Source organism: Enhydra lutris, unplaced genomic scaffold (genome assembly GCF_002288905.1).
Source record: "Enhydra lutris kenyoni isolate GAN:26980312 unplaced genomic scaffold, ASM228890v2 scaffoldscaffold30, whole genome shotgun sequence".
Taxonomy (NCBI): domain Eukaryota; kingdom Metazoa; phylum Chordata; class Mammalia; order Carnivora; family Mustelidae; genus Enhydra; species Enhydra lutris.
In genome coordinates this window covers 10122279-10133412 of record NW_019154114.1, presented here as the reverse complement: position 1 = coordinate 10133412, position 11134 = coordinate 10122279, and the positions used below count along the sequence as shown (strand labels likewise).

Genomic DNA, 11134 nt, shown 5'->3' with positions numbered 1-11134 from the left:
TAATAATTCACATGATTCAAAAATGAGAAAGTATGGAAAAGTTTACAGTGATGGTTTCCCTCCCACCCTTGTCTCTTGGCTACCCAGTTCTCCTCCTCTTGGGAGGGATTTTTAAATGCCACAGATTTATTCATCATAGCTGAAAGTCTTTTTTCTTTTATGCTCTTAGAACTTTCAATAAAATATTGGCTGACAGGTGATTTCTGGATGTCAGGAACATTTCTTATTAGGTAAGCCCTTTCGTTAGACTACAGGGTTTACGGTCTTGAGAACACTTTATCTGCTTTTACATAATCAAAAGAGCCTATGCAGGATTCCTAGTACCTACGGTGGAAAGCAGTCTTCAATATTCTGGAATTAAAAAAAAAAAACAAAAAAACAAAACCAAAAAAACCAATTCAGAACCCAGAATTAAGCCGCAAGGGAGCACTTTTATGGCACTGTGCTAAGAATGACTTCTACCATCTCTTTACTTTAAAGGCAGAATTGTGGAAGGTCATACCAAGTTTTTTTGTTTCTCTCAGCATATTAGTAAAGAAGTATTTATGAATCCTTGGTTTATATACACGCTATTGACCTGGGTGTCGTGAGTAACTTAAGACATAACTACTGTTCTTGCTGCCTGCCAGGACGGAAATCACAGACAGAAAATAGCTGGGGAACAAGAACGTGGTGAAATTAATAGATTCTTTGCCTTTATCAGCAAAATCTATAGTATCCCCACTGTGGGCAAATAAGGGCTACATTCTTGCCAACTTATTACCACTGCTTTAGAGTAAGAGACATTTAAACTATGAGAGCTGACTAAAACCAAATCAAGTCATCACTAAAGTGTTAGCCGGAACAAGTTTTTCAAAGCATGGCTTTTTTTTTTTTTTTTTTTTTTTTAATGTTCTTAGGATATTATATTTTTCTATGTGTATTCCCTCCAGCAGGGGCTTCATTGAGCAAATCTGTCATCTCTGCCTCTATTTATAAACTAGATCAGGGCCGCGAGTTGTGCTCTTTTGTTTCCTGAAGCGACAGTTTGCTTTTCCAAGGATTGATGGTTTTTAAACCCCATTTCATTTAAAGGACTTGAGCTCCCAGTCCAACCAGTGAGGAACTGTCCTCTCTGAAAAGTCAAGTTCTCTCTGATTTAGTAGTTTTTGGATAGAGGAAACAAAAAATGAAACTTAAGTTGCCTTGCTTTGTTTTTGTACTTAAAATTTTTTAATTAATCTGAAAAATAAGAGAAAAATAATGAACCACCAGAAGCTCTTGGATCATTTGGATCTTCATCAGTTGTGACTTTGTTTCCTTAGCAACAAATCAAAATCTGCCAAGATTCCTAGCCTTTTCTTCCAAACAGAAGACACCAGAGGTTACGCTTTCAGGTCTTTGTATCTGAGAACCAACATATGCCAGAAGAATTTGCCACTTAGAGAGCCTGTTAACTCCAAGGAGGGCTCAGAGAACAGAAGTCTTGACTTGGTTTGACTCTTCTTTACAGTCTGGTGGGATTTTTGTGGAACACCCTGTCAGTGTGGAGGTAGCAGAGAGCTAATTGTAAATGCAATGGAAGAGCAACTTGAGGGGCGCCTGGGTGGCTCAGTGGGTTAAGCCTCTGCCTTCAGCTCAGATCATGATCCCAGGGTCTTGGGATTGAGCCCCACATCGGGCTCCCTGCTCAGTGGAGATCCTGCTTCTCCCTCTCCCTCTGCCTGCTGCTCTGCCTACTTGTGCTTTTTATTTCTGTGTCATAAATAAATAAAATCTTAAAAAAAAAAAAAAAAAGACGAAGAGCAACTTGAATTTGATATTTGTTGTGCATCTACTTACATAAGCTGTCGCTTTCCTCCTCTTCATTTTTGACTAGACTTAATAAGTAAATGTGAACATTTGGAAAGTTAAGTATGGTAATTGAACACTCCTACCTATTTACTGTAGATCAGGTAATAGAAACTGGTTGAATCAATTTTCTTTTTTTTTTTTTTTTTTTTTTTTTTAAGATTTTATTTATCGAGAGAGGGAACACAAGCAGCAGGAGAGAGAGAGGGAGAAGCAGGCTTCCTGCTGAGTAGGGAGCCCAATGCGGGACTCAGTCCTAGGACTCGAACCATGACCTGAGCCAAAGGCAGTCGCTTAACAACCTAGCCACCCAGGTGCCGCAATTTTTGTATTTCTTGCCTGTCCTGAGTATTTGCACGGCTGGCTTTGAAAGGACTATGGAATACAAAATGACTGTGGTTCAGTTTAACATCTGCCTCAAGAATTAAAACTGAATCTCATTCCCTAAGGGGACTTCTGTATGTTACTGGTATAGTAAGCAGTATATTTTTAACTATGTCTTTTATAATTCATTTTATGCAAATTATAAGATTGATATGAATTAATACATACCACTCTTGCAATATTCAGGGAACATTTGTCCTCCAAGGCCAGTCATATTTGTGGATCTGCTGAAAGCATGAATTTTTCCAAGAACTGAAGCTAGTCTGTATTTTCAGAATTGCACAAGAGTTGCAGATTAAGGGGCACCTGGGTGGCTCAGTTGGTTAAGCTTCTGCCTTCGGCTCAGGTCATGATCCCAGAGTCCTGGGATTGAGCCTTGCATCAGGCTCAGTGGGGATCCTGCTTCTCCCTCTCCCTCTCCCTCTGCCTGCTGCTCCCCCTGCTTGTGCTGTCAAATGAATAAAAACAAAACCTTAAAAAAAGAGTTGCAGATTAAGATTTAGTAGGAAAAGATGGTGGCTTGGTTTCATTTTAGGTATTTTTTAAGGCATTAGAAAAATACGTCTGACAAAGATAGGAAACATTCTTTGTTAGATTTAGGGAAAGCTAAAATTCTAGGCTTTTAAAACAATTTGAGTGACTAGGAATCCATTCTCTCTCTCTCTGGCTTCCTAGGAAACCACAACTTCTCCAGGGAGTCTATGCCATGGGCTTCAATCGACCATCCAAGATACAAGAGAACGCATTACCCATGATGCTTGCTGAGCCGTGAGTATGCAGGATTTGGTTTAATGTCTTATACCAATAACCGTTAATTCTTCTTGAGAACAAGATGGGATGTTTGGGACAGCATGTTTCTTCAGGAAAACCACTTGAGCAAGTGCAGAGAGTCATTTGAAATTTGGTACAGGTTCTGCCTTTCCATTTAACAGTAAAAACTGATGGGGTGCCTGGGTGGCTCAGTTGGTCAAGCATCGCACTCTTGGTTTCAGCTCAGATTGCGATCTCCGGTCATGAGCTCAGGTTTGTGAGGTCCAGCTCCACACAGGACTCCATAGTTAGCATGGAGTCTGCTTGAGACTCTCTCCCTTTCCCTCTCCCTCTCCCTCTGCTCCTCTCCCCACTCCCATACCCACTTGCATGCACACGCTTTCTCTCTCTGTCTTAAGATTTTATTTATTTATTTGACACAGAGAGAGATCACAAGTAGGCAGAGAGGCAGGCAGAGAGAGAGAGGGAGAAGCAGGCTCCCTGCTGAGCAGAGAGCCTGATGTGGGGCTTGATCCCAGGACCCTGAGATCATGACCTGAGCCGAAGGCAGAGGCTCAATCGGTAGAGCATGTGACTCTTGATATCGGGGTTGTGGGTTCGAGCTCCATATTGGGTGGAGAGATTACTTTAAAAAATAAAATCTTTAAAACAGCAGTACTTGGGTGGCTCAGTTGGTTAAGTGGCTCCCTTCGGCTCAGGTCATGATCTCAGGGTCCTGGCATTGAGCCCCATATCAGGCTCCCTGCTCATTGGGGAATCTGCTTCTCCCTCTCCCACTGCTCATGTGTCCACACTCTTTCTCTCAAATAAATAAAATCTTTAAAACAAACAAAACTGATGAAGAGAGCTAATGTTGTTATTCTGTGCAATTGTTAAATTTGGGGTTTTTTAAAAAAAGATTTATTTCTTTATTTGAGACATCATGCACATGAGTGAGTGCAGGGAGGGGCAGGGGAGGAAAGAAACTTTAGCAGTAGAAAATTGGCATCCTACTCTATGTAGTAACCTTTTCCATTTAACTCCATTATTTTTCTTATTTAGTGACAAAAATTCTACCCATTTCCCTGACTGGGTTACGTTAAATAAAATGTGAAAGTTCCCTCTAAAGCATCTGTTTGACTTGTATTTTCGTAAAGAAGGGAAAGGGAACACACAGAGGGAGCCAAGTCCTAGAGACGCATTATAGCTGGGCAGAAAATGCCTTCGGGGATTTGCCTCAGCACAGAGTTTACCTGCAGTGTTAATTTCCATGGGGCCCCTAGGGTACAAAACTAGGGTACACTGGCTATGCTGGAGTCTAGAGTGAAGATTTCTTGGCGTGAACGCATCTAAATCATTATGTCCCTTAATATTTAAGCAGTTTTTTGACAACATATAAAAAATATACCATTGTGTTCAGTGCAGAAAACCTGGACTAAAGGGAGAAAGCTCTGCATGCCTACCATCCAAAAAGAACTTTTGATACTGTATTGTGTTTAAACAGTATTATTTTCATTTCTATTCTTCCTTGATCCAGCCCGCAGAACCTGATTGCCCAGTCTCAGTCAGGTACTGGTAAAACAGCTGCCTTCGTCCTGGCCATGCTCAGCCGAGTGGAACCAGCAGAGAAATACCCCCAGGTGAGGGCTGGGGGATCCTGAGGGCCCTGGCTTGCCTGGCCTGGGCAAGGCAGTGCCATACGGTGGGGGGTTAATGGTGGTGCCCCTAAAGGGGTCTAAATGTTTCCTGTGGCTCAGGCAGAGCCAGGTCATGCACTAGGCCACAGTCTGGGTAGAATTCATTCAGCAGCAGTCTTAAACAGTGGCTTCCGAAGGCATCCCCCCATCCAGGGCTCCCTGCTGTAGGTTTGGGTCTGCAGCTGAAAAGTGGGCCTGGTTGGAAGAGATGTGGTTGCCTGCACTTTTTAGTGGTGGTGAGGTCAGCATGTTGTTGCTTTAGGGCCTGTTGTCTATTACTGAAAGGCTCTTCTAAACTCAACCTTTATGATCTCCCTGTTAGTGTTTGTGCCTCTCCCCAACATACGAGCTGGCGCTTCAAACGGGAAAAGTGATTGAGCAGATGGGCAAATTTCATCCAGAACTAAAGCTTGCTTATGCTGTTCGAGGCAATAAATGTAAGTATAAAGGCCTGAGACCTAAGCAGTGAGCAGGATAGGGTGGTTGGGTGTTTGAATTTTGAAGGTATGATAATATTAAATTTTCTGGTTCAGTTGACCTTAGGGCCCACTGCATCACTTTCAGGAAATCTGTTTTAAACTTGCTATTTAACAGTCGTTTCTATTTTTTTTTTCTTTTTTTTGTTTCTACTCTTAAAAGATTTTGAGTTGTTGTAAAAAATCTTTGTATGAGTCATGGAGTTCTTAAAGTCTGGCATTCTTCCCAGAGAAAACAGGGTGTTGAATTCAGCATGCAGAGTTCTCGAAGCTGCTTATTACTAACAAGGATTAGTAGGTGTGAGGATGGTAGGTTGGAGTCATATCCCTTTGTTTAAAAACAAGCACAGCCTAGTAAGAGTAAACGAGGCGCACGTACAGATAACTTGGTCTTATCAAAACCAGAAATCCTTCCACCATTTTTTTCTCCCATGTATTTTATAGAATGTAATATAGAGAACATGGAGTCAAGTGGAGAGGAGGGGCAGGTAGAAAATGGTTCATTAGAAAGTTATCAGGGTATATAAAACTATAAGTCAGTAAGGAAAAAGTAAGCGGTCTAAATAAGGAAAGAGTCTAATAGTAAAGAGGCCCGGTTGAACAGACTCTTCACAAAAGCCTCATTTGTCATCAGGGAAATGTAAGTTAAAACCACTGTATGCCTCTCAGATGGGCAGAAGTGAAGCAGTCTGATGATACTAAGTATTGATGGAGATGTCCAAAAACTGGAATGCGCATACATTTCTGATAGGGAGTATACAGTGGGATAGTTACTTTCTGGAAGCAGTTTGGCATTGCTTAGAAAAACCATAGACAGATCTCCCTTTGACCCGAGCGGTTTATATTTGCCTGGAGCAGTGGTTCTCAAACTTCTGGATTTCTTTCTTTCTTTCTTTTTTTAAGATTTTATTTATTTATTTGACAGACAGAGATCACAAGTAGGCAGAGAGGCAGGCAGAGAGAGAGGGGGAAGCAGGCTCCCCACTGAGCAGAGAGCCCGATGCAGGGCTCAATCCCAGGACCCTGGGACCATGACCCGAGCCAAAGGCAGAGGCTTAACCCACTGAGCCACCCAGGTGCCCCTTCTGATGTTTGAATATCCCTGCATATGTGTTGTTTCCCACATGTTAATATACAACAGGGTTAATTCCTAATCATGGAGTATTGGTCACAGGCTATGCGCATTAGTAATATTGATAGGTGGTTGTACCAGTTCAGCTCCCACCAGCTATAATTCGAAAGTAATATGTTTTTTGTTTGTTTATTTGTTTGTTTTAAGATTTTATTTATTTTGTCAGAGAGAGAGGGAGAGAGAGCGAGCACAGGCAGACAGAGTGGCAGGCAGAGGCAGAGGGAGAAGCAGGCTCCCCGCCAAGCAAGGAGCCCGATGCGGGACTCGATCCCAGGATGCTGGGATCATGACCTGAGCCGAAGGCAGCCACTTAACCAACTGAGCCACCCAGGCGTCCCAAAAGTAATATGTTTTTTATTTTTATTTTTTATTTTTTTTAAAGATTTTATTTATTTATTTATTTTGACAGAGAGAGATCACAAGCAGGCAGAGGCAGGCAGAGAGAGAGGGAAGCAGGCTCCCCACTGAGCAGAGAGCCCGATGCGGGGCTCGATCCCAGGACCCTGAGATCATGACCTGAGCAGAAGGCAGCGGCTTTAACCCACTGAGCCACCCAGGCGCCCCGTAATATGTTTTTTAAACCAGAGAATTTGTACTTAGGAAAACTGTCTACACATCAGAATGTCTAACAAAGCAAAAACGCATTGGGCCAGGATCCTGGGACGCACAAGTACCAACTAAAGAAAAACCTATGAACCGTGAGTGAATGTATGGTGGGAAGTGAGTAAGAGTGATGTTGAGGAGAACGAGCGGGATGATGTTGAATCACAGGAGGAAGCAGGAAGGAGACATGATGCTTATTGAGGGTTCACTGCAGAGGATTGAATCCTGACCACGATGCAGTGAGATGGGTGCCATTGTGCCTGCTTTACAGTAGAAGAACCCAAGACTTTTGGATAATACTCCTGTATATGTGTTTTGACATCTGGAGTTAACTTATTTTACTAACTCTGGAAGGATGGGCAAAGCTTTGATTTCCAAAGCTGGTTTTGCCATGGAAATCCCCATAGAAAACATCTTGTCTCCACAGTGGAAAGAGGTCAGAAGATCAGTGAGCACATTGTCATTGGCACCCCTGGGACTGTTCTGGACTGGTGCGCCAAGCTCAAGTTCATTGACCCCAAGAAGATCAAGGTGTTTGTTCTGGATGAGGCTGACGTGATGATAGCTACTCAGGGCCACCAAGATCAGAGCATCCGCATACAGAGGTAGGAACTCTTGAGTCAAGAGGAACTTCTCAGCCTCCTGATCTGCAGCATCTTCTCCTTTTACTTCAAACACCTCTTCTTGCTCCTGTCAGGTTCTTTATCTAGTACCTCCAGAAGCATCTGTTTGATAGGCCACTTCCTCGTCAGCACTGACCTGGGGTTGAGGAAGGAGACATAGGGAATCTAACCCCAGCCCCATTCCTGCCCCGTGGCTGCTCTCACCTCTTCCCCGCTGTTCTCCCGCTTTTGCTATTTTCCTGGGCACGTAGCCCATGCAAGCCCCGGGCCACTGTCTTCTGTTTGTTCCAGAAAAGACTCGGGATCATGCCCCATACCTGTGTCTTCCCTTGCAGGATGCTGCCCAGGAACTGCCAGATGCTGCTTTTCTCTGCCACCTTCGAAGACTCTGTCTGGAAGTTTGCCCAGAAAGTGGTCCCAGACCCAAACATTATCAAGTTGAAGCGCGAGGAGGAGACACTGGACACCATCAAGCAGTATTACGTGCTGTGCAATAACAGAGATGAGAAGTTCCAAGCCTTGTGTAACCTGTATGGGGCCATCACCATCGCTCAGGCCATGATCTTCTGCCATGTGAGTAGCAGTGGCAGCAGCTACCCTGGAGGGTGTGCCTGCCCCTCCTGTCAGCCAGCGCCACCTCAGTGCTGAGGCGGGCCAGGTGCCATGTGTGGCCAGAAAGGAATGGTTTGTGAAGGTGTAAGATAGTTTTATCTTAGTATTCTGAGGCATACATGGCTTCACAGTCAAGTCCCTAGGGGCGCCTGGCTGGCTTAGTCAGCAGAGTGTGCACCTCTCCGTCTTGGGGTCCTAAGTTTAAGCCCCACATTTGACCTGGAGCTTACTTTAAAGTTTTTTTTTTTTTAAGTATTATTTGTAGGTGATACATTATTAGAAAACCCAAGAGAACCAACAGATATTTGTAGGAAAAATAAGAAATTAAACACCAACAGATATTTGTAGGAAAAATAAGAAACTAAATGACAGCTGGTTACAGAATTAATATAAGTTTTTTTCCAGTCTCGAACAGTAAATACTTAAAAAATAGAAGTTTAATAACTGATCATTTGTTCACTTATTAATAATTCAAGAATGTGAAGTGGGAATGCCCAAATAGATCAGTCCCTATACTTTTCTCTGCATGTGGTAACACAGTAACTTAAAAAAAAACTTAGGGAGCTTGTGTCAAAAAAAAAAAAAAAAGGAAGCCTAGATTTTCATTGATAATAGCAAAAAAAAAAAAAAAAAATCAGGAATAAATATTTAGAGTGTTACCCTCAGATTGAAAATTGATCCAGAAAGGATGAAAAAAAGAAAACACTTTCATGCCTTCTGTTGTTAACAGTTAGCCAGTTTGCTTTTATCCATGTGCTTGCATTTGACACATCCATACTTTTTGGTTTTGGTGAAGTATTTTATTTTATTTAAGATTTTATTTACATATTTGACAGAGAGAGAGATCACAAGCAGGCAGAAAGGCAGGCAGAGAGAGAGGGGGGGAAGCAGGCTGCCCGCTGAGCAGAGAGCCCGATGTGGGGCTCGATCCCAGGATCCCGGGATCATGACCTGAGCCGAAGGCAGAGGCTTTAACCCACTGAGCCACCCAGGTGCCCCTTGGTGAAGTATTTTAAAGTTAATTGTAGACATCATGATAGTTCACACCTAAGTACTTCCCAGAAATGAGATGTGCTCCTACATAAGCCCAGTGCCACTGTCATGTCTTTAACAGTGACATAATAATACTCCTGTCTAGTCCTTCCATATTCCATTTCTCCACTTGTTATTGGTTTGTTTGGGTTTTTTCCCCCCATTTCTCCACTTATGCCAAAAATGTTCTTTATTGCTTCTGGCCGGTGGTGTTAAGTCTAAGAGCCAGTCAGAGATCACTGCACATACTTGTCATGTCTCTCGAGACTCATTTAACCTGGAACAGTTTGCCCACCTTTCATGAAACAAAAGTAAGTAGTCTTGAGAATTTCTCTCATGTCCCTGCCTTGTGATTATATTCAGGTTAAATATTCTGTGAGATTAATATCCAGGTGACATCATTACCTCCTGTCACAGCATGTCACATTAACAATTTTAGGAAGTTTAACCGTCAGCTACTGAGTTTCATGTAGAGTCTTCCAGATCAAAAAATACTCTCTTCTGGAAAAAAAAAACAAAAAACAAAACAAAACAAAAAACAAAAAAATCCACTCTCTTCAGGTACCTTCATTTCTCAAATAGTTCCTTCTCCCCAGACCCGCAAAACAGCGAGCTGGCTGGCAGCAGAGCTCTCCAAAGAAGGCCACCAGGTGGCGCTGCTGAGTGGCGAAATGATGGTGGAGCAGAGGGCTGCGGTGATCGAGCGCTTCCGAGAGGGCAAAGAGAAGGTGCTGGTGACCACCAACGTGTGTGCCCGCGGTGAGCAGAGAACGTGTCTGTCCGCCAGGCCCCGGGTAGCCAGGGAGTCCTGTACGGGGCGCTCCGCCGGTTTGGGGGTGTCCACGTGGGCTTGCTTCTCTCCTGGAGAGACTGGGCTCCCCGGGCACATGAGAATGTCACAGAAGCCAGAGGCGCCGATGTGCTGGAAGGACATGGAGCAGCAGCTCGCTGGCCCAGGACGGTGTCTGCTCTCTTTGGGGCCCCCACGGAGGTTTCGGCTGCGTTTTCTGATACTTGTGTCTAGCAGAGGCTCTCTTCTTGAGGTCATAATTTTGTCAGCACTTGCCGAAGTTCTGTCTTTCCCTCTGGGTTCTGCCGCATGCCCCCGGTCCCCGAGTCCCAGAGCCGGCCTGCCCCAGACTCTTCCTTCCACCCGAAGCTGGTGTGTGTCGGCCTCACTGGGTTGGCAGTGATTTTCGGCTCCCGTCCTGACTCCTCTGCACCTGCCTTTCATGTAGGTATTGACGTCGAACAGGTTTCTGTCGTCATCAACTTTGCCCTCCCCGTGGACAAGGACGGGAACCCGGACAACGAGACCTACCTGCACCGGATCGGGCGCACGGGCCGCTTTGGCAAGAGGGGCCTGGCAGTGAACATGGTTGACAGCAAGCACAGCATGAACATCCTCAACAGAATCCAGGAGCATTTTAGTGAGCGCCTGGGAATGGCCCCCAGGGAGGGACGAAGGGTCGGTTCTCCCGTGGCCCCGAGAGAGGCCCGTGTCCTTGTCACACAGTCCCCTCCTTTCCTACAATATGGAAGTTCTCGAAGAGCACACCTGGCAAGTTTTCAGGGTCAGGGATGCAAAGGACAGTGCCCCCCTGGCCAGGCTGAGGGACCCGGGGCTCTCTCTGTCCCTCACTCGGGCACCGGGAGTCTTTGGGGTCAAGTGCAAGACTGCTGTGGCTAGAGGTATGGTCCTGTTCCTAGGCCGGGCAGAACGCTGTGTTTCCTCTCTCCCCGCCATGCTGTCCCTTTCCTAGGTGTGTGTCTCCATGGTAGACCCACACTGATTTCTCTCTGAATTCTCATTTTCCTCCCCAGATAAGAAAATAGAAAGACTGGACACGGATGATTTGGATGAGATTGAGAAAATAGCCAACTGAGACGCTCCAACAGTCACCAGTGCCCACCCCGGCACTCCGCCTGCATGGGAGACCAGTGCTTTCACGGCACAGGCCTCGACAGTCACCACAAAGACAAAAGCAGAGGAGA

The 11134-nt window shown here is 44.6% G+C and overlaps 1 protein-coding gene across 1 annotated transcript; it reads left to right on the top strand.

The window, feature by feature from the left end:
- Positions 1–207: 207 nt before the first annotated feature.
- LOC111152871 (DEAD-box helicase 19A) lies at positions 208–11128 on the top strand. The gene is made up of 9 exons (XM_022511564.1): positions 208–230; positions 2890–2982; positions 4502–4604; positions 4984–5098; positions 7300–7477; positions 7831–8068; positions 9736–9898; positions 10378–10569; positions 10964–11128. The coding sequence occupies exons 1-9, from the start codon at positions 208–210 to the stop codon at positions 11023–11025; spliced, it is 1167 nt and encodes a 388-aa protein (XP_022367272.1). The 3' UTR covers positions 11026–11128.
- The last annotated feature ends 6 nt before the right edge of the window (positions 11129–11134 follow it).

Bases quoted from the DNA above. Each gene is read 5' to 3' on its own strand.
- LOC111152871 (XM_022511564.1), top strand. From the start codon at position 208: ATGTCAGGAACATTTCTTATTAG. The intron at 231-2,889 runs GTAAGCCCTTTC...CTGGCTTCCTAG, and splicing joins TCAGGAACATTTCTTATTAG to GAAACCACAACTTCTCCAGG. The intron at 7,478-7,830 runs GTAGGAACTCTT...CTTCCCTTGCAG, and splicing joins CAGAGCATCCGCATACAGAG to GATGCTGCCCAGGAACTGCC.